The sequence below is a fragment of the Diadema antillarum genome, unplaced genomic scaffold (genome assembly GCF_040938485.1).
Source record: "Diadema antillarum isolate AM-2024a unplaced genomic scaffold, OU_Dant_1.0 seq00000285_RagTag, whole genome shotgun sequence".
Taxonomy (NCBI): Eukaryota; Metazoa; Echinodermata; class Echinoidea; order Diadematoida; family Diadematidae; genus Diadema; species Diadema antillarum.
Window position 1 is genome coordinate 164,385 of NW_027271313.1, and position 26,888 is coordinate 191,272.

The following is a 26,888-nucleotide window of genomic DNA, read 5'->3' on the forward strand; positions in this document are numbered from 1 at the left end:
GCCAGCTTTAATGCTCGTTATCTGATTTCTCTCCTTTTTTTGTCTTTCCTCTAATACATTGGTTTCTTCATATGCATTCCAGATTCCCGGTCCTCGAGCATGATGCCGAGATATGAGGATCTTCGTGGCCGAAGGAAGCCTCTGTGCTCACCGCGATGTTCTCGATGGTTTCACGACTAGATGGCAGACAGTGATACCAAGCTGTGAATTCTGACTTCAGGAGGGGTTGATGAACGGAAGCGCCAGTGAATTTCTTTTTCGAAGTCAGCAATGTAGGATTTAGGTATGAACTCGACACGTAAGAGATGTTATTTTCATTATTTTCCCATTCTGTTATACAGATTCTTGGGAAAAAAAAACAGTGGGGCAGCACGTACCTTACCACCCCAAAGAATACAAACGTAGCAACATTTAATGTTTATCGAAAAGATAATCCTGGAAAAATAACATACAAGCAGTCAAAGGGATGCCCTTTTTCCAGTACGATGACAATCTAATTTGATTAAGAGCGGGTATGGCTTGATCTGTACGTATAATCTCTCCGATTATAATTAGAACAAAAAAGGACACCGACTTCCCGAAACAACAAAAGCAACAAGCTGATGCCGTCCTCGTCTTGACGTCTGTGTTGACTTAGAGGTTCCACAACATGATTGCTCACACGGTATATGTAAAATGGGTTTACCTATGTGCGCAAAGGAGGCGAAAAGAGGGAGTACACCACACAGTGGATAGTGCAAATCTGTGTTTCGCTAATCAGAGAGGAAATCGGGACATGATTTGGGTAATGGAATGGCAGAGGCTGACTCGTTAACCTTGGCATTAAGCCTGATCTAGCTGGTTATTCACCGTGGATGCGTAGGTAATATGACTCCAATCACTCTCCCCTTTCGCTACAATGCACCGTCCGATTTGCGCGTATTAATACTCACTAATGCTAACTTTGCCGTATTGTGTGAATGAAAAGTACGCGTACACGCTGTGGATGAATGGCAAAAAGTGCATGTATGGCGGTACGACACACTTCATCAGTCTTATGAATGGATCTTGCAAATTCACGTATGTCACGAATGAATGTTATATCAAACCAAGTTTCTTGCTTAGACTCATGATATCGTTGATTTATTAATTAATTTACTTCCATCGTCCAAAATGTCACATCCAAATTTGGCTAAAGATTGATTAGTCCATTGAAAAGATAAACAAGCTATACGTCATGATGCCATTATATCAATTATATCAATGTATCTGCATGATATGGACACATTCTATTAACGATCTTTCGAATCAAACATTTTATACAGATTTGTCTATTTTCTAATTTACTGATCTATAGTGCGTAATCGAATGTCTTGCAGATGTTAAAGCGAATAGACAAGGAAGATGTTATGAAATAGTCGGCAAGCCGACTTTTATCTTACTCTCTAATACATGAATAATGACTAGACATTCAGTCTCGTTGTCTGCATTTACATCAGATAATATAATTCTATATGAAAACACATACTCCTTTCGGATAGATGGTACAAATAAATGCTCTAGGTGAATTTTGAAACTACCGTCTGAGCAAATCAGCAATGCCAATGACTTCTGATCCTATTTTTCTTATCAATGGTGTCAACTTTTCTATCTATCTATAGTTGACATCATTTTGTAAACCCTTTCCTGTCTAAATCTCACCTGAGTCCTTTATATTGTAAATTTGTATAAATCCCACAATAAACTATGGACTCTCTGCTATAGCCATTTCACTGTCCCCTCCTGACTCTGCCCAATTCTGTCCAGAAAGTCAGTGTATACTCCAGTTCTCCCTCTTTAAACCGCAAATCTCAATATTGACCAGGTGCTTTCAGAGCGACCACTCGCTTCGATGAATGATGTCTCCATTTTAAACTCCCGGATGTAGGCGATCGTGCTCTGAATATCGTTTCAATGCTAATTCGTGGCGCATGAAGCGTTGGGATGCAGAATATTAGATGTCTTAATACACACTCCCATTGTCAGCATTCGCCGCCTCATGCAATCCCCTCCCCCCCCCCCCCCCCCTTTCCACCATGTCACGTGTCGCATTCTGGGATTAGAAATCGTTAAGAGTCACTGGCTCGGCTGTACATCTCATTTACGGTCTTCGCCTTATTTACTGCATGCAGTGGCTCTTTGAACGCTCTGCTCTTCTTAGTTGTACAGGTCAATGGGCCCAACGCTTTCCACCGTGCTAGAATACATAATTATATCATCGATAACACAGATATATTGATAAAGACTGATTACTATCCCCGGTATATCGTTTTCTTCCAACATCTGATACTGTTTTACACTGTGTGTAAAATATGTTCACTCTTTCTATGTGAAATGCTTGTAACTGACAAAGGCCAATCTACCTTGGAGTAATTGTTAAGTTGAATGTGGCGATATAAATGTCTTGACATGCCTGAAGGTTTGTTTTATTTCAACTATGAGCAAGATGTTAGTTTTCCAGTATTATTACCCCCGTTAGACAGTGATATCCGGCAACATTATATACATAAAGACGTATGCTTTGTATGCCTTTACATTTATGGAAACGTTTTCATAAAGATGTGCTTCGTAGACCAGACGTATCATTTTTCTTTCATCAAAAACAACCAAACTTTGATAACACTCAATGTTGTATCAAAAAGTAAAGCTTAATGCCGATATTTGTTGTCGCAATTTCCTGTCCGTTAAAAAACATCTCCAGGGGAAATGTGATTTTTTCCCTTCATAACTGACATTTCATTACAAATTTACCACGTGAATTAGCAAGTGCATAAATGAAAACAAATGAGAAGAGAACATATGTGAAATTAATCTTCGATAGGGGAATACATTTTGATTTGATCAGCACGGTCCCGTGCGTGAGACAAGGGCATGTCGTTGTTAAGTGGCACTGTCAAATTCGTTGGACTGCTGAAAGCAGACAGCCTGAGTGCCGGTATGTGTAATCCCTACCTCGCTCGGCTAAAGACCGCCATAAAAGGTCGGATCTTCTGTCTGCTAAATTGGGCTGAATAAAACATTAACTGAAATGAATCACTGTTCAGGGGAGCAAGAAGTTTTCCATTCGTCACATGGCGTGGTTGACGTCGTTCGGCGGCGAGTCCTCGCCTATTCGCCGGGGAGTGCTCCTCAGTAGATGCTAAACGCGGCCATTTGCTAAGATAATATTTTGCCAACTCGAAGCAGAAGAGGCTATCTCATGTCACACTGAGAAGTTGGCTGAGAGGTGAAAGAGACAGGAGAACTAGGAAAGGAGGAAAAGTCTTGTTGCGATTCGCAATATTCTCTACCGCGAAAAACTGAAGATGCAGTGATTATTAATGGGAAGTCAAATTGAGACCTTTCTTATGTGTAATATCATACCCTCAATATTGCAAAATGTCATTCTAGGGTAAAGGAAAAAAGCTAACTTTTTCCCTAAGGGAAATGCCAATCTTCGAGTACTACAATAATTTGAGTAAAAAGGAGAATAAAAAGATTAATGACTATACAAAAAAGAAATAAAACAAAACAGAACGTTAGATATATCTCCCTGTATACATTTTCCACGTAGGAGGATGATTATGTTCTTTGTTATGTTCTTTAAGAGAGAAATTTAGTTTTTTATCTATTTTTAAGTATAGTCTTTGAACACAGAAGAAAAACAATAATCGTACGCAAATACACCAAGAGAAAAATATAAACAGAACGATATTTCAACTCCTTGTATAGCTCTTATCTGTTTTCATAAGTTTCCATCGGAAATATAGGTAGCTCAAATGTTGTTATGCCACAAAAAGAAAATTATGTCCATGTGATTTGCTGATAATTCTTGAAATAGAAATTCACCGAGTCAAAGTGTTCTAAAGATATTCTTATTTCTAATGATGACTTTAAGCTGCAAATAATACCATACATCTGAAAATATCGGTTTCCCCTCAGGAACAGTCATTATATCTTTTAACCCCACTTCTCAACCTCAATACAAAAAAGTGACATGTTATCACAAGAAAGGCACTATGATAGTTAGTAGATTTGTTGTGAGTTGACATTACCCATCTGTTGCACAATGTCTTCTTGTCGTAGCAAACTTTCGAAATTACATAGGCAGGACTGCTCTGTTACTAGGGTCATAGGACATGAAGCCCTTTGAATGCCACTACTCGGCTTTTCTAACTGATAATGGAAATGAAAATCTTATGTGAAGGGAGAGAGATAAATGCCTCTAATGAACGTCCACGAATCATTGGAAGCTAGCTTTCTTGGAGAGATGTTTCCAAACACGAGTTTTCGAATATCACGTCATCCACTGAAACAAATCAAAGTGAAAACCGTCAAGAATGACAAGTTACAAGATGACGCCAACGTTTGCAAACTTGGAAACCTTTCTGTAAATCTGGCAACGAAGTGGAGATAATCCCAGAGAGAATATTATCAAAAAAAAAACCAAACAAACAAACAGACACAAGGTGATCTGAAAGTATATACTGTACATAGCTGAAGCAAAAAGAAAGAAAAAATGCATAAGTCACTTGGACTATAAGAAGTTAAATCATATAGGCCTACTATTGCAGTAGTTAACATAATACGTCTCTGTTGTCCACAATTGGAAGTTTACGCATCATCTGGATCATTCTGTATCTACAGTAATTATTTCGGTATTATATATCTTCGTTAGTATTTCTATTGCCATCCGTAAACGAGGCTTGAAGAGTATAGACCACATGACCAACTTATTGTATTCATGAAACGGGGCGCCCTCTAAGGAAAGTTTACCAACCACTCATTGACTCCAATAAAAGCCTCAAGTGTTATGGTCTAATTGAACTCGCAACACGAATACCGGTGGTAAACATGATTTTGCTGCTGCTTTGATAAACAGAGATATGGTATATTAACATTCTACACCATGTCTCTCCATTTCTGAAACGGCATCAAAATCTCGAATCCGGTTAATAACATTCGTGTGAAACTAAGAATATTCCCCTAAAATGATTGACAATCACATATATTGCAAATTTGTATAAACATATGCTATTCTGATTGATTGTTTAAGTTCTTTTTTTTTCAAACATCAAGAATCTTTTACAACTGGGTGCTTTGAACGTATACTTTCGCAATATCCCGTAAATGAAGAGAGATTACCAATACAAACTTGTAATTTATGTTAAAGTGTCCATTATTTGGTCACAAGTACTAGTACGTATGTTAATGACATGTGTTCGATTTTGCCGCTAAAAATGCGTAACGACATCACCAGGTAGTGAAGTAAGACTAATATCTGATCCATTCTGATGTGTTTCTCTTCTCAGTGTCAAATTCTTTTCAGCTCTCTGAATCGCATCAGTATCCTATGTGTATACATTCAGTATTTTTAGTGACATTATGTAACCATATCAATGACAAGGCATGGTAGAAAACTCGCGAATCGAAAGAGCTCACACCCTGACTGTGTTCTATGTAAGCCCGTGGACTCATAGATGAAAAGACGGTGTTACTGCGACACAACACTTGACACTTCATGACTTGATACTTTAAAGTTTGTTAAGGGATCAAATGCGTACGTTCACGTTTGAGTGAGATGTATTACTTGGATGTACGTCTAAACCCGCATCGTGTATGCACGTGAGGAATACGGCTTGAATTGGTAGAGTAAACACTGGAAAGACCGAGTTAGCTGCTCACTCTGTCCCTGAGGGACAAGAGGCCATGGAATGGACGATGTGCCTTTTGTAAGACGGTCACCGGCAAATTAGGATGGGGACTGGCGATCAATTATTACAGTGCGGAATGAAATCAACGCGTGTGTATTGTCCGTGTGAACTGAAACTGTATGCAACAGAAGAGGAGGATTCGACATTATCCATGTTGTGCTTTGCGTTTCGTACAATATAATTCATGGTGACCAGTAGTATCAAAAGTCAAAGATTATACGTCACCCCACTACTTCTTCCTTGCAGGCAAATGGTGGATAAACAGAGCTACCAAGTCTCACGCAGAATGCGTGAGACGCAAGCATTTAGGGGTCATCTCACGATCTCACCCATGGCACCCATTTTTCTCACGCATCGGGCGAAGTCTACAACTTGGGCTTATTATAATGAGCATAGCTCAAAGGATTATTAAAGTGATAGTTGCAATTGAAGGTATATTTCCCTTTTGTCTGTCAAAATAAGTACAAAATAGTCACGTATGCACCTGATCGCACTATTAAGAGCTAGAAATTGAAAAAGTTCCCTACTGTGCGAGGAGGAAAAAACCCCTCCCACACCCTCCCTCGCGCACACATTCGCGCGCCGAGATGCCGAGTCATGAAAATCTCACTCATAAAATTTTTTTGAACTTGGCATCCCTGGATAAATGTAGTGCAGACCCTTTTTATTCCTTTCTCCCAGTGTGTCCAACACAGCCACTGTAGAGTAGTGTCTCCTTTCTCCATGTTTTCATATTGAAGTCGCTCTTTAAGCAGTCGCGCTATGTTATTCGGGACTTAATTATCCCTGTCTGGTTCTATGCGTGCAAAGCCTTTGACGGAGGAGGTTAGGTTCGTTTTGGGAATTAGAAGGGACATTAATATGATCAATGTCAGACTCGTCACGACGTAATGAAAATAATCGCGGCTGTAGGCCCCGTGGGAAACAAACCTGGCCGGTGTTTGATGTCCCGTAGATAGCATCAAGAGATGATCTAACGGCGAGACACAAGCCCCTACAATTACACGGTTTTAGCTTCTGTTTTGACATTGGAAACCGGGCCTGTTTTTACGCCCATGGTTATCCGTCATTAGAAGCGAGTTTCCTTCGCTCATTGTACGTCCCAATATCTGTGCTGCTCTCTGATTAAAAGAACGCTCAACCCCATAAATACCGCATTTTATTGTACTACATAATATATCACCCACTTACACGATTTTGGCTTCCGCTATGCCTTGTTTTCGGTAACGGTAAAGAGGGACTTCATATTTCAACACTGACTGACGAATTAATGACTTAATGAAAAATGAGTGTTTTTATAAACACACCACATAATAGTGTTTGATATTATGCCATCGTTCTCAATGGCTGAAGAGGAGGCTTTTGCAGAACATACAAGAGTAGTCTTCACGAATATCTTTGTAAGCATGTATCAAAACACACAAAGACATCACGTCTCTTTTGCATGTAAACTCTTCGTTCGGATGTACTACTCTAAGGTATTAAAATGTTTCCAGAAAGATACTTATTATAAATACCCAGGCAAACATTGTAACAAAGGTAGACATTTCTCAAATTTTATTACCTGAAGCACGCACACACTAATGTATTTTGTGTTGGTAAAAAGTGATATATTGTTGGCAAGACATTAATTCCTGATGTACAGGATATAACGTTGTTATTCCTGGTAATCAAAACCAGCGCTCTCCCATCTATGGTAGCCTGATCGTGATTTGTTTTTATTTAATCAATAATGAGTGATACAGAGAGGAGAAAATTAGTTACATGTTACAATATTTTGTCGACAACATTCAGATACATGAAATTTTCCCTGATAACCTATCCCAAAACTGATCTCAGAATTGGCGTTTTATCTGTTCTAAACTCGTCTACACGGCTGCGGTCTCTCAGGGAAGACGCATCATCAAGTGTTAGTCTCATCACTACGCATGAATGCAACTCGGGTATTCACTTTCATAGTCAATCGGTCACTCCCATAATACGTTTATCATGAAAAGACAAAAATCTTCCTCACTTCGTGGATTACACAAAGGAATATTTCCCTACGAATAGAAGGACGTGTTTTATTACCTACCAATGTACACATTTGCTTCGGTTAACAGCAACTCTCAAATTGATAATAACAACAACAACAAACAAATTCCTCTTTATTTATAAACAGCAACAGACATATTCACTGTCATCTGCTAAGTTATTTCGAGAGATAGAAGACAAATGTCAAATCTGAGAGGTTAGCTTTTTCCTAACAAACTAATAAACTGGCATTTTGAAAGAAATTTGGCGTCGTAAAACATGTCTTCTTAATCTTTATTCAAGGCCCTCAGTAAATGTAAATCCATTACCTCATTCGAGAGTACAAGAAAAAAAAAGTGATCTTTATTCAACTTTGCTGTTAGAATCTATTATCATTGCCGATATTGTCACCTTCCTGTAATGTGATATTTGATCAGTCATTACGAGAGAGTGCTAGGCCTGTGGTGGGCTGAATATTGGCGGGTTTTGCGGTGGGGCACGCCCTAGGTTTTGGGGGTGGCTTAACGAATGCATAGGCATCGGTGGATCGGATGACGAGGCTTACGGGGCGGTTTCCGCACGCAACACCTTTCCTGGGAGACGGAAAAATGCCACCTTCCTAATTCATGCTTGCAGAGTGGCGTGCGTAATGCGACATGATAAATGGCGAATCTGAGTTGATTCCTCCACCGTGTAATTCAGTGATAATGAAATTAGCTCGAGAAAAAAAAAATCCATGTTTGCTTAGCCTAGCGACCATATTGCTTGGTACACAGTCAAACCATGGACTGATTGCTGGTTTGACAGTAATTGGTTACAAAGCGACTTCTCTGTCTCCTTCTCTCTCTCTCTCTCTCCTTCTCTCTCTCCTCTCCTCTTCTCTCTATTTCTTCAGATTTTATGAAGACAGCTCTTTAGAGAAGAAGACCGTTATGTCAAGGTGACATATCTCCTTGAAACACATACCCATTTCTGCATCCAATATGCATGTTTTACTCTTAGGTCGAATAAATCCCTTTATCGCAGATTATGTTTGCAAATACAGTTTACCTCAGTGTCGTGGTTTCTACGTGTTGAGAGTCATCGTTGATTACTTTGCCCGCTATAATGGCGCCCAATGAAAGAAAATGCAAGCAGTGATTGAGCGCAGGGTAAGTACTCGGTCGCGTGTCCTGTGGCGCTCCAGCTCGCCCTGAGAAACACAGTGGGCCTGCTTGCCGGCTAATCTCCGTGCGAAACACGAGTGCGCCTACGCGCTGGGAAATCTTATTGGATTTTTTTCCCGCCGTTATCGTTTGCTTTCACAATGAAATAATGGTAATAACTGTTGCATCTTCTCTTCTGTGAGAGGCCAATGTTTTGCGATCAAAACTGATTATTTCCCCTCCGCTGCAGGCCGTTTATCTTGCCTGTATATCACATCACTCCGGTATTTCTTGCTACCGACATGCTGAAAACACTAATCAGAACAGTAATCAAAACTATACCCAGGATGAAGATGCATTCAATCACATTTAGACCATAGTATGTAAGACTTTCACTTTGTATAATTACTCTAGAAGCATACTTTCTGCTAGTGAGATGCAAATGTATATGATATTCTTACAATTACAGCCCCAGTTTCTTTTAAGGTATATATTACATTTACAGATATAGCAATACCCAGAATTCAGTGATCTAGAAATCTCATCAAATATAAAACTATTACAGGATCATCTATCTTCGTGTTTCTCATTCCAGGAGATGTCAGAGTCTTCAGTGTCAAAATTGTAAACGTGGAATTCTTCTGGTTAAATCTTAAGTATACAAAAATATCTTTCTGATTATCTGAAACATCATATTCTATCTGGGTTTGGTTCTGTTTTGTAATAAAATGCGTATTAGACATCGGACACCAAATGAAATATATAAGTGTAAAACACGGCCTGCTGTCATATCTATATTGCTTTAGAAGCATGGTGTTACATTAGGATGTTGGTTGGCAACCAGTGACAACAAAGAGTGGATTAATGAATTAATGACAAAGAAGATACAAAGGGAACGGAAGTATTTATTGTGAAGAAAGAAAGAGAGAAAGGGGAGGAAGAGAAAGGGGAATTAAGACGTGTAGGAGACCAGGAAATTGAAGAAACAGTAGCAGTCATCAAGAAATGAAAAGATTATTCTAAACCAAGAGACGTATTGTGTTTGTAAGTATCTAAAATACCCTATACATTGCACAAGTGCCGATATTATAGTGTTTGTGACTATGTGCCCATATTTTTGTGCATATATGCATTGTCTTCAGGTAAGTTGGTATGTGTGTGAAAGAGAACAACAAAAGCGAGATAAAACCAGTGTAGTAGCTGTGTGGTAGAATGGCGGGCGCGCCGATGAGAATATGGCGTAATACACGGTGGAATCTCTTCACACCGACACCTATCTTATGGACGTCCAAAGGTTCCCGCCTCACGAGCATAATTTGTATGTGGATGACAACAAGAGGAAATAGAGGGGAATGCTTACCCTTAGCAACGGCGGAGGGGACGGGCGTAGTCCAGGCATTGGGTCTCCCACGGACCAGACTCTCGCAAGATGGTTCTAGGAGCGAAAAGAAAACACATTTAGACTTTGTGTCAGCCGGACAACTTCCTACTGCTAGCTTATAAATCAATATAGGATACATGAGTCGATCATAGATTCATGTGGAGTTAAAAATTACTGGGGGAAAGTGTGATAGGAAATAGCACAGGTAAAACTATAAAGGAATTATTCTAAAGTAATGGCCTGGTAGGCCTTGTAAAGAAATGCATGTTTTGTGATCTCCTTCCGTTTGACGGGTCTATGAAAATATGATTGAGATAAGAAATATCAATGCCAACCACTCACGTTTCATGTTATTATATCAATTTACCCTCAAATTCCTTCAATTCTCCACAAAAGATAAATATCAAAGTAAAACAAAAAGTCCAACGCTTGTATTTCGTATGATTATGAATACAGGTGAAATGACAGGCAAAGGCTGCGATAATAATATCAGCAATAAACTCTACATTTTTGAGCTTTGAGTTTTGAAAACAGGTATTCTAGGAAGCAAGCGGAGACATAAAAACGGGAGCCGCCAAAACAGAAGTGAATCGTCAATGTTTTTTGACAGGGGTTTTCACATGTGTTAAAATGAGATGACAGCAGGATTTTGACGTTATCATTCATATCAGCACAAGAAGCATGACATTACATGATCATGTGACACAAGGAAACGTGAAAAAAACACGCGAGATTCTCTGTAAGGTAATGGACTACAGACTACTGGTAATATCTTTTGGTTTGCCGGAATCCTCCTACCCCCTTGCGAGGTGAAAAGCGAACCAAACGGGGTAGCAAACGGGGGTCCGTGGGTCTCATCGTCTGCAGACTGATTATTGTCACATATTACTATGGCAACAAAAATCTTCGGAATGGTGGAGGACTGGCGTAGTAGGTTATTGATATCACAACAAGAGAAGAAGAAAGGGCGACTTCGTTATCAAAATACACAATAACATGCATCTACACACTTGTAGTCATAGATATAACGTCACAGATGAAAGACAATCGTGGTTTGAATTGCGTCATTTTCATATCAAACAGAATTAACTTGGTGTTTTCATGACTGATAACACTTGTTAAATATCTCAAAAAATATAAATACATTGTGCAGTAATGAGAAAAAAGATACATGTTGTTTCAACTTCGTCCATACACCAAGGTGGATAATGCAAGCTATGATGTCATCGTTAAAAATGCATTTAAAATCACAAGGAAGAAAATACGGCAAAACACTTGCTGCTCCTTGTTTCCACACACAAGATAAGGATGCAAAAACCATTCAGTTGCGTTATAGACCACAGGTATGCATCGTCTGCATAACATGAGAACAAGACAAAGAAACCTCAAGACCACTACAGTCCTTCGGTATACTCCCAGTCGCTCTCCTGGTTCCAATCCAGTCTAAGCACAAACATGACTAGCCGAAACAACATTAATGCATCACAACCTGCCACGGAATCGGTGTCAATGAGTTCATTTTATCCATTAGTAATAAGTCAAACACCGTCACGCCACGTCTCTCAAGCTAGTGATAGAGGAATCCCTTGATGGCAAAAGAGAGAAGAGAGGTTTAGCCACTGAATCCCCTCTTCATTCTTGTGCACGGGACTAAGGGAGAGCCACTTGAAAAGGCATGAAGACGCTCCCCCTTTCCTTCCTTCCTTCCGCTCGGTTGGTGCGTGGCTCGCCAGACGACCAGCGAGACCTCGCGATTAGGTCGCGGCAGGAAACCGACCTAAACGCCTGGGCCCCCGATCACGGAAATTACTCTCGTCGGGGAAAGGAAAAGACGAATAACAAAACCAATTTGCTCGGGGAAACTCACAAATACCCCCTATTTTTCCTGAGCAAGGAAAATTATGCTTAGTGGGCGCTGATTTGGAATGGCATTTTGGGAAAGAGGCTTTTTAGAGAGTAGAGAGGACATACGTACCAGTTAAAAACATGATGAAATCAGCGGAGGGCCGTTTCCTTAAAAATGGCGCGCTGTGATTACCGTGATGAAGGCCAGTGTATACTTTCAAAGTAAGTCCGGAAGAGCGGCAAATCAGTGCTTGGCGGAGCTAATTATTCAGCCTCGCGATCTCTTCACCAAGCGCGGCTAGTGAGGCGAGCTTTCGGGAGTCGTGCCGTCGACCACTTGACATCACCTCTCGCTGTCTCGTTAGCTAAGGATCCGGGCCATGTGAGCAAAGGAAGTTTTAAGAAATGAACGTTCGCCCGGTGAATGAATCGCTAGATGAATCAAACTTCATTGGCAACACGTTCATATATTAGGCTCTCTTCCAGCACCCCGGCTTGTCTTTACTCTTCCTCCCTCGCTCTTTCTCTCACTTTCTCACTTGTCTTTCCTCCGAGCCTGGTGACTGCAACCATGTACGATACTACGCGACTGTTATCAAGGGTGTCAAACTTAGCTCTGTTTACATCCCCTTAAAAGATCCTTCATCTTTGATTTCATTTCCCATTGGTTCCTTGGTCTTAATGGTTCCCCCTTTTCGTGATGAAAAAAAAAAGAGAGAGGGAAAGACAGAAGTGAGAATGAATTTTGATGAGGGGATCCAGCCAATCATGGCATGGCTGAAGTCATAAAGCCATTTTCGCTTCTTTTTCTGTTTCTCTCTAGTAACGTTTACTTGCAGTGGTGCGCACGCGTAGCCAACCCTTGCCTTTTTCACGCAGGAGTAACTTTCTTTTCTTATGCAAATAATGGCGTGCGGAATGCTACCACAGACACGCGAACAGGGGAAACGGGTTGATAGGATTGTCTCTCACAGTTCCTCCTTAGCAACCTCTTGATCCGAATCTACTCTGAGCACACTTTGGCTATTTCCTCCAAACTCACTGAAATACCTTCCTTCCTTTTGTATTGATTGTATATTTACCTCAGAAGAGACACACAATACTTACCAAGTAAACATCTTGTTTAGATCATGACGTCATAAGCAATAATTTTGATTTCATGCCTACTCAAGCATCTTCACGAAAAAAAAATGTATGTAATCGCAGTTTTTTTCTCTGTCACTTTCTGTTGGCGTTCATTTTTATAATTGTTCTTTTGTTCCCTTTCTCCAGCATTGAATCTTAAATTCTTATTTTGTTACACTATATGTGTCAATAAGATCCTTCCGTTTTTTTAGCCTTTCATGACATAGCCAAATTACAATAGCGTAGCATAATTTAGCCGAAACATTGTGCGTTTGCGATTGAAATCATGCATATCTTAACTTAATCTAACTTAACCCTAATCTTTAGTCTTACATTAAAGTGTAATGAATTAGCAGCAAATCTCATTTACTGTCCATTTATGTTTGATGTTTGAGCGGGTCAGGAGAGAGAAAGCCCCGTGGTATGTAGTATTCCCTTGTCGATGTCTGAAACTCTAGGTGACATCTTATGCTGAAAAGAAAAGACTGGTGTATTCCTCCAGCAGGCCAGCAAAGGAGTAAATCAGCGTCGTATTCAACATAAAGTTCTGCTTCCTCAGATAATCTAACAGGTGTTCACTTCTTTAATAAGAACGGTAAACAGTCAAGGCAAGATGCATGATGCAGGAGTTGCCATGGTAACCGATCAAGGATTCTTGGTACAGCGTGTTATATTTGTCGGCCGATTAATTGCTCGCTGTGTCGCGAACTTAAAATAGTCCTAAAGAAACCAAATGACTGAGATTTCATGTAGATATATATCATCATAATAGTGGCATGAACGACGTCATCACAGAGCGTGCTCGAAGTCATGATGGTCGTCATCCACGACATCATTTAAAGCGCGAGCCTTGTCGAGCAGACTCCAAGGGGAAATCACGGGTAACTTAATACACCACTGACATGCGACTTGTGTTATCATTTCATAAGTCAATGCATCGCTCGAAGGGCGCAGAGCAGAGCTTAGAAATGCAATTAATTCAACTTGTTGGAAGCTTACACAGACAAGACAATTGCCTGCCAGCTAAGTGAGTCGTTCATACACTGATAATCATGCTGAGTTTCGCTTCGAAGAGTAAAAAAAAATAAAATCGAATAAGAAAAGGAGGAAGACGGAATGATGAGCGGAGAAAGTGATTTTCGTCCTCCTTTTATTTAGTTGAGATGGCAGTATTATTCTTCTTGACATGCCAATATACTGTGTCATGAACAGCGCGTCAGGGTCTAGTGCAGGGCTTACTAAGTTTTGCCCCTAGGCTGTGGGGGCGGGCATATGGGTTGGTGAATACCCCCAACTCGAGACATAACGCGGGCGCGAGATCGTTTAGGAACGCATTGGACAAGTCGTCCGCACACTGTATATGACGCTTTCTTGCCTCCAGCCAGGCGATGAAAATACCTTCGAGGTAAGCCTGCAGGAGTTTAAACAATGAAATCAGTGATAGTACGGGGAGAGCAATGCTGTTTGCTTCCAAATTTAGGCTTTGGATTTCCATCATCAATTCGCGTCCCTTTCGTAGAAGGGCGAGGGAAAGCACGGGTTAGTTTTGTGATAGGAGGATTCTAATTACTGTAGACGAGTTTTAGTAATAAGTGGATGGATGAGTGCTGTAACATTATCACCAATGGCATATAAATGACATGAGGCGACCCGTGCTTGCTCGCCATTGAAATGAACAAGCAGTGAAACAGACAGCCCCTTGCTGTGGAAGATTGGACAACACCAATCAATAGAGATATAGAAACGGCTTAAACAAACACCAGAGAGATGTATACAAAGGAAAATAAATCTCGTGGGGCGAACTTTTTAATATCACGAAAGCTTCATTTTGACATCATAATGGCTGGAAATGTGAATGTAAATTGCGATTTCTGGCGAGAAAGAGAGGTGGAAATAGAAGCGACATTTCTGCGTTTCCGTAACCAAACAACGGAGTATCAGAGCGAAGGGGAACTTGGAGGCCAGGAGAACCCTGATGATTGCTGTGCCCAACTGGGAATAAAAAAGTGGGAAGGGAAGAATGAGGGGGAGAGGGAGAGAGGAATGGAGAGAGGGAGGGGAGAGATGAAGGGGAGGGAGAGAGATGGGGGGGGGGTAGGTATGGAGCGGGAACTATAAGAACATCGAGATTGGAGTGACTATTTCAACAAAAGGAAGTTTGAATTACACCAGAGAAACCACACGAATTAAGAATAACGTCTGAATAAAAGGAGAAGAATTGGAGTAATCTTTGTCTTTTGATGAATCAAGAACTTCTAAAGACTTTTACCAGAATTTCGCATATTTATCTGGATAACGATTTCTCGCCAAATCTTTTACAGGAATGGGTAGGTAATCATGAAGGTGATGAACATCATTAAACAGAAATCCATGAGGAGACGACATGGGCGAAAAGGAGACGTATTGGATGATTGTAAGACAATGGAGAAAAAGGATGGAGAATGTCCAAAAATGCAACTGAAAGAATTTAAAAATCTAGTCGACAAGAACTTGCCATTTGACACTTGCGAGGTATTACACTGAAAGAAAGAAACATTCCTCGGTGATGAAATTTTTAGCGCGGAAAGCTGCACAGTGCAAACTGTCATGGGAAGGAGGATCAGAGGAGACGAATAAAGAGAAGAATGTCATAAGAAATAGAAAATGACAGATAAATTGGAAAAAGAATCGAGGCATGAAGTTATTTGCTGGAATAAAAAAAACACGCAAACGTTGAGATGTGTGTTAGTAGTTTTATTGAGTCATTTTATTTGCAACTGTGCTTTGCGCTTGGTGCAAATTCAATCAGCATCTAGCTAAGACAGTAAATTTCGCAAGTGTTGAGTTGAAACAAAATCCTCTGACAGGGTGTTTGATACTTCGTTATAGGCCTATCATCAATATGATAATTCACATATCTTTTCATCATATTTCATATCATCATCAGAGCTTCAAGATAACAAATTCATGTTGCAGTATGTACACCTCTTCCAGGCGTATACAATTTGCAGTGAGGACGAAACGAGAGAAATTTTCATTGAAGAGTGTTAAAGGCTTGAAACAATACAAAGGAAACGTCGTCTGTCTAGGAAAGCATTTGCATTACTTCGCAAGAATGTACCTACTTGTAGTCTGAACACACTTTGAAGTAGCTACAAGAGTCTCAGCCTTAAACAAGTGAAACTATGGTGGAAATTGCCTTCTAAATGACACATTTGATTTAACATGCAAATTTATCATTCTTTGTGTCTCTGTAATGAATTCAGCAGCACGTAGATAAACCCATTTTTTTCCCTGTCTCTCTATTTTGGATACAGTAATTAGCGTAGTACACATGCATAGATAAACTTCGCCTCCCCTGCGCACAAATCTAGCTCCAACAGGCATGCATACTATTAGAGTCATTATGATGCAAAGTAGATCAAAATCCCCCGGACTTTTATTCAATTTACAACAATTTTTGTCTGATGGTGTAAATGCACTTTTCCTGCGCTCTCTGAGGTCACAGCGCCGGAGAGAAGAGAAAAAAATGCTCCAAACGTGATAATGCTCCCTAATGCAGATATTATTACATTTTGCTCCCCAACATTGTTCGCTGGGAATTTCCATTTTAGTTTCGGTGTCGTTAAAAAGCCTTCAATCTGATCCGACAATAATGTATCATTACTGTAGATGCGGCATCGTCCCCAGGAATGGAGGGATAGGAATAAATAAGTATTGCTTAAAATGAAACACCATAACTGTGTTTATATATGAGTAAAGGATATAACAATATATTGTCTCAGAATATGGATAAACGTATTTGTAAAGTTCTATATTTTTGTATTTCATTTGCGCTGTCTCCTTTACCACAGCTTTTGTTGTTATATTTTGTTCCATTTTCTGCCGTCATTCGATGTTTCATTCTCTTTCTTTCGAACTCTCTATCCCTTGTGCTTTCTGACGCCACTTTCGCGCTTACACTGATTCATCATGAATTTTGTTGTTCTTTTACATTTCGCAAAATGCAACTTTTCAGGATGAAAATTTATGACTAAGAGTGAATTTCTCACAAACAGAAAAAACATAGCGACAGGCTACACACAAATACTAGAAACCAGAATTTTTCATGTCAGACCCTTTTCATTAAGAGATTTGCAAACACTGTAAGTCCGAATAACGGCAGTCATTTCAGCCACAAAGATAATGCTCTCTAGATACTGAGAGATCGGTGCAGGTTGCTTGCTTTTCCACGTTGCACTTGTGAAGTTTTTTTTTTTTTAAATGAAACGCGGAGCTGTATTTGAAGCTTGGACAAACAAGATTTAGACAATCATTCAATCGATGAATTAATCTACATGCATCGTGCAAGGAAAACATATCTACAAAGTACGTAAAAGATTTCAAAAACAGCGACGTAGCCTCAAAACACACAAGATATTAATTGATAACTCATGTCATGATAAACATTAATATCCAACCTAAAGCATGAAGCAACTATGTCCAGCATCGCAACACACTCAGGTTTGCCTTGACACAAAGTCACTCAGCGCAGAGAAAGGGACAATTCTCTGACTTGGAAACCGAGGAGAAGAGGTTTGAAACCAATCTCCCCCTCTTCGGCAATTTGACTTAAAAAATGCGAAATGTCGTCGAAGGCCAGTGTCTAGAATGATAAAATTGAAGACTCATTTCAATTTTGCCTCCTGTAGCGGCACTCGCGACTTGCAAACATCGCTTTATTACATTCCAGCAACGACTCCCTGATCGATTCACGGGCATGGTCGGGTCAGGGAGTGAAGGAGAAAAGTACGATGTCGCTGTCAAAATATAGGTTCCTCTTTCTATCCTTTTGATTTTTCCCCTCCCGATTTATCATCAGAATAGTGTGTTATAAAAGTAGCAATTCCACCTTCCAGTAATAATCAGAGAATACGGAGAAAAGAAAGAGTGAAAAAAGAAGGAAAGAGGGAGAGAACTCAGAGGAATGAGAGAATGAAAGAAATTAAGTGCAATAGAGCGAACCCTCTCTTATTTGGTACAAAATAAAACAAAATGATTGAAACTAGGAAATCAAGGGTATTTACAAGAGGAACCTTGAGGAGGAGAAGGACAAAGGGAATAAAGAAATAAGCAGGAATCAAAACGAGTTAAGCCTCATTTGTAAACATTTTGAAGTACTCTAGTAGTCCACTGTCAGAGAGAAAGCGAAGTAGTCCACTGTCGGAGAGAGCGAAATAACATCTTTCCAAAGATACCGCACATGTTATAACAAGGAATTATTCGTGAAGTTATGATTCGAAAATTTAAGATTTTCTCATCATTTTATTTGTCTTTTTCAAGCAACTGATCTCTTAAATACATCACATTAAAAAGAATGGAATCAACACGCTATACAATCATATTTTTATTCCATGTGTGTATGAGGTTTGCATTCTATTCTAGGAAATGAAAAGATAAGAATGAAAGAGTGAAAGGAGAGAGAGAGAGAGAGATGAGGAGAGAGAGAGAAGGGGACTGAAAAAGGCAGTGATTATACATCATGAAACACATGCCAATTAGATAAACAGTGTTAAAAGGAACCATTTAATGTGGATAACCACATTATTATGTCTAAATATGTATAGGCTACGTCTCCTATACACATCTGATATATTTGCTTGTATCGTTGTTGCAGGGATTATTGTCAAAGACCACCACTATACTGTTATTATCACCAATACTTTGTTTAAGAAGCTGTTTACCGTCCTTATAAGGGTATCTAATATGATACACTGCACACAGTACAATGTCACTGGTAATGTTCCGACATGAGATCTATAGTGAAAAAAAAAAAATACTGTACTTTCTCTTATCTTTATATGCTATTCTGGACCTTTCTTTCGTCGTCCTTGTGGTTAAAAACAAAAAACAAAAACACCATCGAATAACCATTCCGGGCTGTTTCGGATGATAGAAATCGAACACATACGAGCCAGAAACAAGATATTGATAAAAGACGATCTTTGAGTTGAAAAGGTGAGTCCTACCCACAGAGAAATCTCGCTGCATTAAGGAATCCAAAATGGGTGAAGGTGGAGAAGACGAATGGATGCTAAAATGTTTCGCTCAAAGTCATCTACCACCGAAAAAATTAGCAGGCAGCGCGAATCCGTCATATTTTCCCTCATCATCCTTCCTGTTTCTTTCTTCATTACGTCAGAGTGAAGTAGGTGGCGGTGGTGGAGGGGGGGGGGGGGCACGTGGCATGAGCGGAATGGATGATACTTGAAAACAGATCTGAAATGTTGACTGCGAAGTGATGGTGTCTCTAAATAGGCTGAAATGGATGAGGCCATTCAAGCATTTATCATTATGTATATAGTATGGTAGCTTAAAGCGCGTCAAAATTAATTGATCGGTCGAACGGCCGCTCTACATCTCTCTTCATATCTCTCTTTATCTGGCAATCACTTCGCAGTTATTAGCTGTTATTGAAAGACTGCCTGATATACGTATTTCATGACTTTCGCCTCAATTAGCGAGACGAAGACGGTTTCTTCTTCTCCTAGCTGGCTCGGCCTGACGAACTGTGAGCAAGATTAGGAGTATTGATGACAGTATGCCTGATTTCAAGCGACACCAACCGGGCTACTCTCCCGCCGGACTGCTGCAGGGTTACAGCTTGGATGTCTCGATAGCGGCTTTGAGTCGCCAGCCAACAAAACATCACATTTGCATACGCACCAACAAATAAAAGGGAGTCGTGGCCATCTCGCCCGATAGCTACTCGTACCTCACAGCGTCAAATCTCGCGGGGTTACTAGAGACGCACGGATCCGCTCAATATTAAAGACGCGCGCGTAAAGCACATAACCATCTTCTTTTTTCTTTTCTTTTTTTCTTCTTTTTGCTGTAGCCGGTTGTAAGGAAAACAATGCACACCTTGCATGGGACAAATGTCCCGTGACAACGTTGGTCTTTCAAGCCCTCATATTGCGTATGGTTTGCTAGGCCGGCAGCACAGGAAGTCGCTCCTGCCTGTAAATGGCCGCTTTATGGATCATGAGCAGTCTTTGCGAGTCAATGAAAGAGGCTTGTCGTGGTTGGAGTCCCACGGTGGGCGTGTAGGATTTCGCCGGTTCACCGCACTCTTCGCTCCCGGAGGACACCCGCAGTATTAGTCTCAATGACACGGCTTCCCTGCGCACGTGCGGCGCTTTATTTGAGAAAACTTTACGTGAGAGTTGCGGCGCATTGAAGGAGATTCCCGCACGGGACGTTCAGCTTACACGAAGAGATGGAACTAATACGCCCCACACACTGAGTCAAAACATTGGGGCTGCTTTATTTTTCATTATAACAGACCTATGTGCCAATTTCTGCAAGAAAACTAGGCCATAGTCTAAATATCTCTATCGATGCCGTATGGTACAAAAATAATTTTCAACTTCAGGGAGGTAAAGGAATTAAAAAACCTCAGATATGGGTATTTGTAAGCAAACTCATAACTTAATGACACTATTTCCAAGCGTAATGGGGAGATAGCTTTTCAAGGAGAGAGAGGGAGAGAGGGAGAGTAAATCAATATGTTTTACGTCATTACTACTTTCATGGAAGGATATATATATATATATATAATATATATATATATATACATATACATATACATACATATATACATATGTATATATACATATACATATATATATATATATATATATATATTATATATATATATGTATATATATATATATATATATATATATATATATATATAGCTTATGATGAAAGTATGTTTTTTTTTCATGCCATTATCGGCGTTCTAAGTATATATTGCTTAATACTACTGTATATACAAATATGAACACACTAACAAAGACACATATAGAATCATTATATATACAACACCCATAAATGTCGATATACTCATGGATGTGTTTGTTTCGATGGTTTGATAGTGTTTATAGTGAAATTTGTTTAGAAGGGCAATTGACTTCATTTGTTATTTTGTATTACATTACTTTTTTCGAGAGGGTTGATATGCTACGCCTTTAACTGAGTATACATTCTGATATTAATGATCTTAGTGATATTAAAGTGTAAAGTAAACTTAAGAATCAGATTATTCTACATCACCAGCAGGGCATTTAAGTGAGAAAATGGTTTTGCTGAGTGCAACGTGCGCTCAGTGAAGACAGCCATTGCGAGCACTTGCTGAATGATGAACATTTGAGATTTTAAAAAGGAATCCTGTCTAGCATTAAACTGAAAAGAGCTTGATCGCCATATTTCTGAACACAACAGATTTTTCACTCCTCTCTTGTAGCAATGTTTAAAGGAATATACATCATAAACAACATACTTTGTGGCGCCTGAATATATCGAAATGAGGGCAAAGTTTCTCAAAACAGTATATTTATATATAAAAAAAAGGAATTTAAAAAAAATATCTCGCTTAGGCCGGTGGGAAATGTCAGGACAGCTTCATCTCTCTCTCTATCGCCTCTCCTCTACACTCAATTAACGTCTTGAAAATGACATTACGTAACTTTCCGTCTCGGAAACAAGAAGAGGAAAACGCCTTTGTCGCGGAGGATATCCTTAATGGTTCGTGCTTGACGAAGACTTATTTAATACCCCAGGAAGTTTCCCGCGCGCGGGAAAAAGAAGCTGAGGAAATCGATCATTTCAAAGAATTTCCTTCCTCTAATAGTTCGCCAGCAGCCATTTTATATTTGTCTTTTGCCTTTTCACTCCTTTCTCGTCTGCTGTTAAAATGGGTCCTTATTGGCGGGATTCGTCCCTAACACGCACTCTCCTAGCATGAAAGTACAGGCCGGAGGCGAGAGATGGAGAGAAAATAGGGAGATCTTTTGGTGGAGAAGAAATTGGGTTTGGCGATGACGAAGACAGGCAATCTATTATCATCCACTTTGCAAGGAAAATGTCAGCGCAGCGCGCCAATAAAGTGGGCTAGAGTTAATAAAACAGCAGAGATAAATCAAACACAAAATCGAGATGAAAATGAGTGAGTAAGAAGGGGCCTGATTGATTTTATTCCCCGCGCTTTTGAAGAGCTCTTTATTAAGTCGCTGGAAGCTTTACGACTCGAGGTTCAAGCAAGCATTATCCGCCGCGTTCTTGCTAATAAAAGGATAAAAATTGTATCCCCTCATGTAGGCTGATTCGAGCGACTTGGCACAAAATCAGTGATATTTGGAAATTGGTAATAATCTCGCTCACGATTTGATGGATTTTTCCCTCCTCTCGTAAGCTACCGCAGAAGGGTCGTGTATGTATTACGAAATGAAGCGTGCAGTAACGGAAAGAAGGGTATGGTTGGAATAAGGCCATGGCGTCTATGTCAAGACGTGTTGAGTACGACCCAGTGGAGACCCAGAAGATATAAGAGTGATCAGACCAAGCTTAACATCTACTGTAACCTGTTTAGCATGACTGAGTAGAGTGGAGTTTGGCACGAAAGCAACGAAATGAGAGACGTGACCAAAGGTCAAATATGATATTACCTTGCCCTGAGATGAGCACTCGAAAAAAAGTCTTGTTGAAGAGGAAATGAAGAGAAATATGATAAATGTATTCACATATCAATATGCGAAAGACGCTATAAAGAACTGTTTAAATGGGAAAATACAGCACTATAAGGGTTAATATGAGAAACAAAGTTTTCTGCTGAGAGATTGAAAAGAGGGAGGGATGATTATGTTGTGACTATGATTATTAACGTTTTAAGAAACAAGGGAAAGAATTCTACGTACAAAGTGGTTGAAAAGAGATACCATTAGAAGTACACGAGACAACAATCAAAGATGTTTCAGGGTAAGAAGCCATTTATTACCAACAATGCAGAGTGCATATTTTCATCAACCCGTGGTTGTGGCGGCCCTGATGGTTGGGCGAGGATTCATTAAGATCGAAAAGCAAGCAGCCAATAACTTCTAAACCCTGCATGCCTCAGATCAACGTCTTGTGTACTCACTCAATCACACACATACATACACACGCACACACACACACACACAAAGAGAAAAGATGGTCGTCTTTTAATGAAGCTCTAATCACGTGACCTTTAACGTTCAATTAACGAAACTAATAATGGCATTGTTGTAAGCAGGCCTGGGCTGGGATCCTTTGTAGAAATATCTCTTCTACCCAGTCTTTATTGTCAAGTCTATTGAGGAAGAGAAATAAACATTGTAAACGTGCTTCGCAAATGAGGTCGATTTTCCGCGCTGGACAATTTTGATTTTGCCTTCGGTTGCTTTTCTTCCTTCTTTTTTCCCCTTCACTATCGCCTTGAATTCTCATGGTGATATCGATAATATCACGAGTATTGGTATCATGCTGCCTTATAATTCTTTGTAGACAAGTAGCTGTGTCTATCATTGCGGAACGAATGGACGCTGCTTTGATTTATGACATATATCTTTAATACAATAGTAGAGCCGAGCATAGTTTTGTTTTGTTTTGGTTTGTGTTTCAAAGTATAAAATTTGAACCTTGGAGTAATCTTAATTGTTTTTAGGTTCACCAAGCGTTTCACTAAATTGATGGACAGACAGCGACAGACTGATAATATTAATGATGTGAAGATATAACTAACATCAATCCCATATAAATAGACCAAGACCGTCAAATCAAGAATTATTACGATTATCTCCCTCCTTTTTACTGAGTTAAACCTGCGATAATTTACGAACACAAGAATTTCAAATAACATTATTAGACGGTAAACTGAGACACACTTGTGCTGTGTGTTGTTTTGCTTTGATGACTTAAATTTGTGAATTTAGAGCACAACCACGAGAACCTCAATGATTTTGGGTCACCGTGCGCATTAAGACAGTAACATGGTATCGACTTCCACATATCAGCGAGTGTGGATGTGAGCTTAATTAGAAAGATGGCTAGAGGGATGAGGAGACGATGGCCCTAGGCTGATATTTGCGGAGGATGAGGAGAAAGAGGAGGGAAGGGAGGAGGAAGAGGCGGTAACTGGGTAGGTGATGGAAGGAGGCAAGCGGGCGAGTAAACAAGGCGAGATAACCAGGGTTGTCAGCTGAACGCGATGCGCACGAGATTGATCTAACGAGAGGAGATGCGCCTAATGGGGGGATGAGGGAGGAGGAGGAGGATGAGGAGGATGGGAAGGAGACAAAGGCTGCCAAACATCGAGCTAAATCAACCCCGATGGTCAGGCATCATCCATGTCTTCCAACGACTTGATTCTTGGATGGACCTTTTAGCCTTTAGTCATTGGACTTGCCTTGCGTGCATGATGTGTGAGAAATGAAGAATAAAGAGAAAGAGGCCAAAGAGAAAGAAAGAAAGAGAAAGAGAGAGAGAGGGAGAAACAGACAGACGAAGACAGAGACAGAATAATGAGCTGATAAGACAATGAAAGATGAACTATTTACAAAAGGAAAGTTTAAAATTTGCGGACGCTACCAAAGGAAAACGGAATACAGAGAATGAAGCTGAAAATGTGAAGCTATGGTCTTTCCTGGGAACGACTGCATCACTGCAACCAGTTTGATAGTTTCCTTTTCACTAAGGCTGTGAGATGGAGAGGAGAAAACAGAGCAGGTAAAACACAGAGGGATGAAGGAGAGAAGGGTGGAGAGAGGGGATCATGAACTCACTAATTTGAAAAATGCCCAGGACCGTCCATCTTATTTTCCACGTAAGACTGAGAGTCACTCATACAGAGACCTTAAGCCTGAAATGACAAGAGATTCTCTAATGGCATCGGAACGGAAGAAAACGTCACGCAGAATTTCTGGAAATCCATGCTGAATGATGCCTTAACAGAATTGGGCTTAAAGGGAAGAGTATGGATGAAAGAGAGCTCAATTTAGAGACGTACATAATATTCTTCATGATACAGAAATCACATGTCTGAGCAGTAAACAGCACCGGTGTAAGACTGAAGTCGCTTTTCTGTGCCACGTAGATATCCTTTCTGGGTTTTAGTTAATTACACCTGAAATGCATGGGATTCAGCATTCTAGTTGCGGTAAAGCTTTCAAATGAAAGCTATGAAACTTTACCTGACGAGGCGATGATATTACGTATAAACAAATGTGTAGTGCTTGTTTTAGTCAATAATGTGCAACCTATCAATGATGACTGATTGTTTTCAAAGCTCTCCCCCCTCTCGGATATTCACACGAGATGCCGACAAAAGCCAATGTTTTTTATGATGATATAATACAGCTCCGGAACAGTAATCTATGCGTTGTAGACTTAATGACAGAGCAAGTAGATCCCGCTTGAAACTGCAGGGTAAGAGTATAGCAGTCTTCACATTATGTCTGTGTTACTCTCCACACGATGGTTGGTATCAGCTGTAAAGTGTCAATTGTGTGTTGTAATAGCTTATTCTATAAGCAATAAGTAAATCGCCCAGCTGGAAAGAACACAGTGCCCCACAGTGTGTTCACAGTGTGTTCACATAGTCGACTTTGTGAACACGCTCGAATTCAACAGAGTGAAGATTATTTCACACTGTGATGTGGTTTTTTTTTTTTTTCACAGAGAGTTCACATAATATAGTAATGTTCTGTTTCACACTGTGAAATGACGATTTACAACGTGTTCCCAATGTTAAAACGCTCGAATTTGACAGTGTGACGAGATTTCACACTGTGTTCACAATGTGTTCACAATGTGTTCGCACTGTGTGTCACATTGTGCTGCACACTGTGGAGCACCGTGTTATAATATATATTTCTTCTATTACTTACACTACATATTGCAGTTGTTAAAGGGGAAACTATATAGTTAATATATCATTAGCAGGTAATATATTTCTTTTATAACTTACATATAGATATAGCAGTTGTTAATGGGAGAAATTATAGATATAGTTAACAAATCATTAGCAAGTATATAGACAAAGATTATCATTGTTTTTTACGCTGTATTTCATGGGAAAATTCGTATCATTTAAACCAAAAGTAATATGATCAGGACAAAAATATGACTTTCGCGTAGTTCTAATATATCTAATTATCTAAGCCCTTTTACATCGTATAAAATACATCGAGGAACGCCTTCCTTCCCTGTTTTGTGATAGGGAGTTACGGTGTCATTTATTCTGAGGTCTTGGATTGTATATTTTCTGTCACGTTAACTGGATGATATGAAAAATTCCATTGTGTTCATAGGATTGTGGGAGACATGTAAATCGTAGTGACGAACAACGTCATTACTATTAACTCTCGAGACCCATTTAAAGGCGGGCGGTATTACGAATGGCGCATGTTTCCCTGGGTGATGTTTACCAGACAGCTATCGATCGCATTTTAAATCTTTTCTCTCGTAATCCTCTCTCTTCTCTTCCTCTCTCTCTCTCCTTCTCTCTCTTCTTCTTCTTCTTACTCTCTCTAAAGAGCATTGCTGGCATTCAAATAAACTGCTCAAGATGAAAAACACGCTCTGGAAATGTGACACAACTGGGGTCGCGATATATATTACGGAATACAAAAGGTAAACGGAAATTAACTGACTGCAAGCAACTGGATTTTTTTTTTTCATTTGAGAGAAAGTGAGAAAGAGAAAGATGGGAAAGACGGAGAGGTATATAAAGAAATGAAAAAACACGCTCTCCAAAGAGAGAGAGAGGGGGAGAGAGAGATTCAGAAGAATAGCAACGGAACATGCGCGGCACACCGCCGTGTAATTCTTCCAGAGACGTCCTGTGATTCC

General features: G+C 39.9%; 1 protein-coding gene across 3 annotated transcripts in view; it reads right to left on the reverse strand.

Annotated features, from left to right (window-relative positions):
- Positions 1–26,888, reverse strand: part of LOC139730000 (transcriptional regulator Erg-like) — a 156,110-nt gene that overhangs the window by 16,810 nt on the left and 112,412 nt on the right. For all 3 annotated transcript variants that reach the window (XM_071640922.1, XM_071640921.1, XM_071640920.1), the window contains one exon: positions 10,230–10,304. In XM_071640922.1, coding sequence (XP_071497023.1) covers positions 10,230–10,304 — 75 coding nt within the window. The remainder of the gene's footprint in view (positions 1–10,229; positions 10,305–26,888) is intronic.